The sequence below is a fragment of the Sinocyclocheilus rhinocerous genome, unplaced genomic scaffold (genome assembly GCF_001515625.1).
Source record: "Sinocyclocheilus rhinocerous isolate Xijiao unplaced genomic scaffold, SAMN03320098_v1.1 scaffold2017, whole genome shotgun sequence".
Classification (NCBI taxonomy): domain Eukaryota; kingdom Metazoa; phylum Chordata; class Actinopteri; order Cypriniformes; family Cyprinidae; genus Sinocyclocheilus; species Sinocyclocheilus rhinocerous.
In genome coordinates this window covers 208,976-210,487 of record NW_015655609.1, presented here as the reverse complement: position 1 = coordinate 210,487, position 1,512 = coordinate 208,976, and the positions used below count along the sequence as shown (strand labels likewise).

Sequence of the window (1,512 nt, the reverse complement as noted above, 5' to 3'; positions counted from 1 at the left end):
TATATATATAAATGATAAATTGATAAATATATTTATAATTACGATATAAATGAATGTATATATGTATGTAAATTTATTTTAATTATAAATCTCAGCTAAATATATATTCTTTTCTTCTGAAGGTTGAGGAGGATTGACGCTGTGGCCTCTGTGCTTTGGCTTCTGGTGATATGTTTTTACCTGGCAGAGTGTTACCTCAAGACGGACATCCCTGATTGGTTGGAAATGGTCAAGTTGGGCATCACTTCTGTGTGTTGTCTGGTGGGATTCGCTGCCTCTGTGGCAACACATAAATCCACGACTCAGAGAAGAGCCAGAGCTCACAGGTCAGAATCTGAGCAGTGACACTAAGATAAGTTGTCTGTCTGTGTCTGTGATCGAGGATACTTTTGGGACATTTAGAATCAAGGGTTTGATTTATTTTATTTTTTTCTCAGATTGGGATCATTTTCCTCCCAACTGTCTTCAATTTACACTAACTAACTAATGCACTCATTATAAACCTCCATGGCCAAGACACTTGCTAAATAGGCCTTTTAAACACCGTGCTGAAATATAAAAAATATAGTCTGTGTGGATGAGCTTGCTCAAAGTACTAGAAAAGGATTGTTTATTGCTTTTTTGTAGTATAGTGCTTGACATTACCACCGTGCCACTAATTTGACAAGGCAGAACATGTCAATTTTACATTTGGTTTGGAGCATGTTGAATTCACAGGTTTGGAGTAGCTTGTAAAGATACAGTCTAGTTCATGAGTAAATTATGTTTTTATGCATCTTGCGGTGTGTAAAAATATTTTTGCATTGAAATAGAAAATGCATTGTTCACCAAGAAATCATAATGGTGCTTAGGCAGCATAGAATTTAAACTTAAAATTTACAAAACATATTTAACTTAAACCGCCTAAAACTATACCCACTATATCAAACTGTAACAAAAATACTGTATTATGCCAATACTGCTCCAATCTCATATTTGCAATCTTATAACAAATGTGATATCAGTATTTAGTTGCTAACATACAAATATGTCCTTTTGTTATATTTTAGCTCAAAGTACTCAGCGTTCAGTTTTAAGGTTAAGCTACAGCTGAACACATTTGAGAGAATCTCCAAATATTTGTGCCTCTCTTTGTGTTTATTCTGAACCTCAAGTCTTTCTCCACCACCGGGTTGATTTTGTAATCATTACATCAGTAAAGAATTTATGCAATAATTTGTGTTTAAAGACACAGAAAATTAGCTAACTTTGCATAGCACTAGGGCTGGGCAAAAAAAAAATGATTTTCTGATTAATCGTTTTTTTTAGATGACGTCGATTCGATATCGATTCTCAAAAGCCGCGAATCGATCTTTTCCAGTATTTATTTCAGCACACATTTAAAACAAGATCTGATTAACGTGAATCTTATCATTAGTCTTCTCCACTAGGTGTCACCCTTATTTACCTTGTGCGATGTTACAACAGAAATCCTGTCATTCATTCAGCACTTATCATGGCCATACGCGTAAT

At 34.6% G+C, this 1,512-nt stretch overlaps 1 protein-coding gene across 1 annotated transcript in view; it reads left to right on the top strand.

The window, feature by feature from the left end:
- LOC107718817 (transmembrane protein 201-like) overlaps window positions 1–1,512 on the top strand; it is a 16,969-nt gene that overhangs the window by 3,810 nt on the left and 11,647 nt on the right. Inside the window, exon 6 of the mRNA XM_016526047.1 lies at window positions 123–326. Within this exon, the coding sequence (XP_016381533.1) occupies window positions 123–326 (204 nt within the window). The remainder of the gene's footprint in view (window positions 1–122; window positions 327–1,512) is intronic.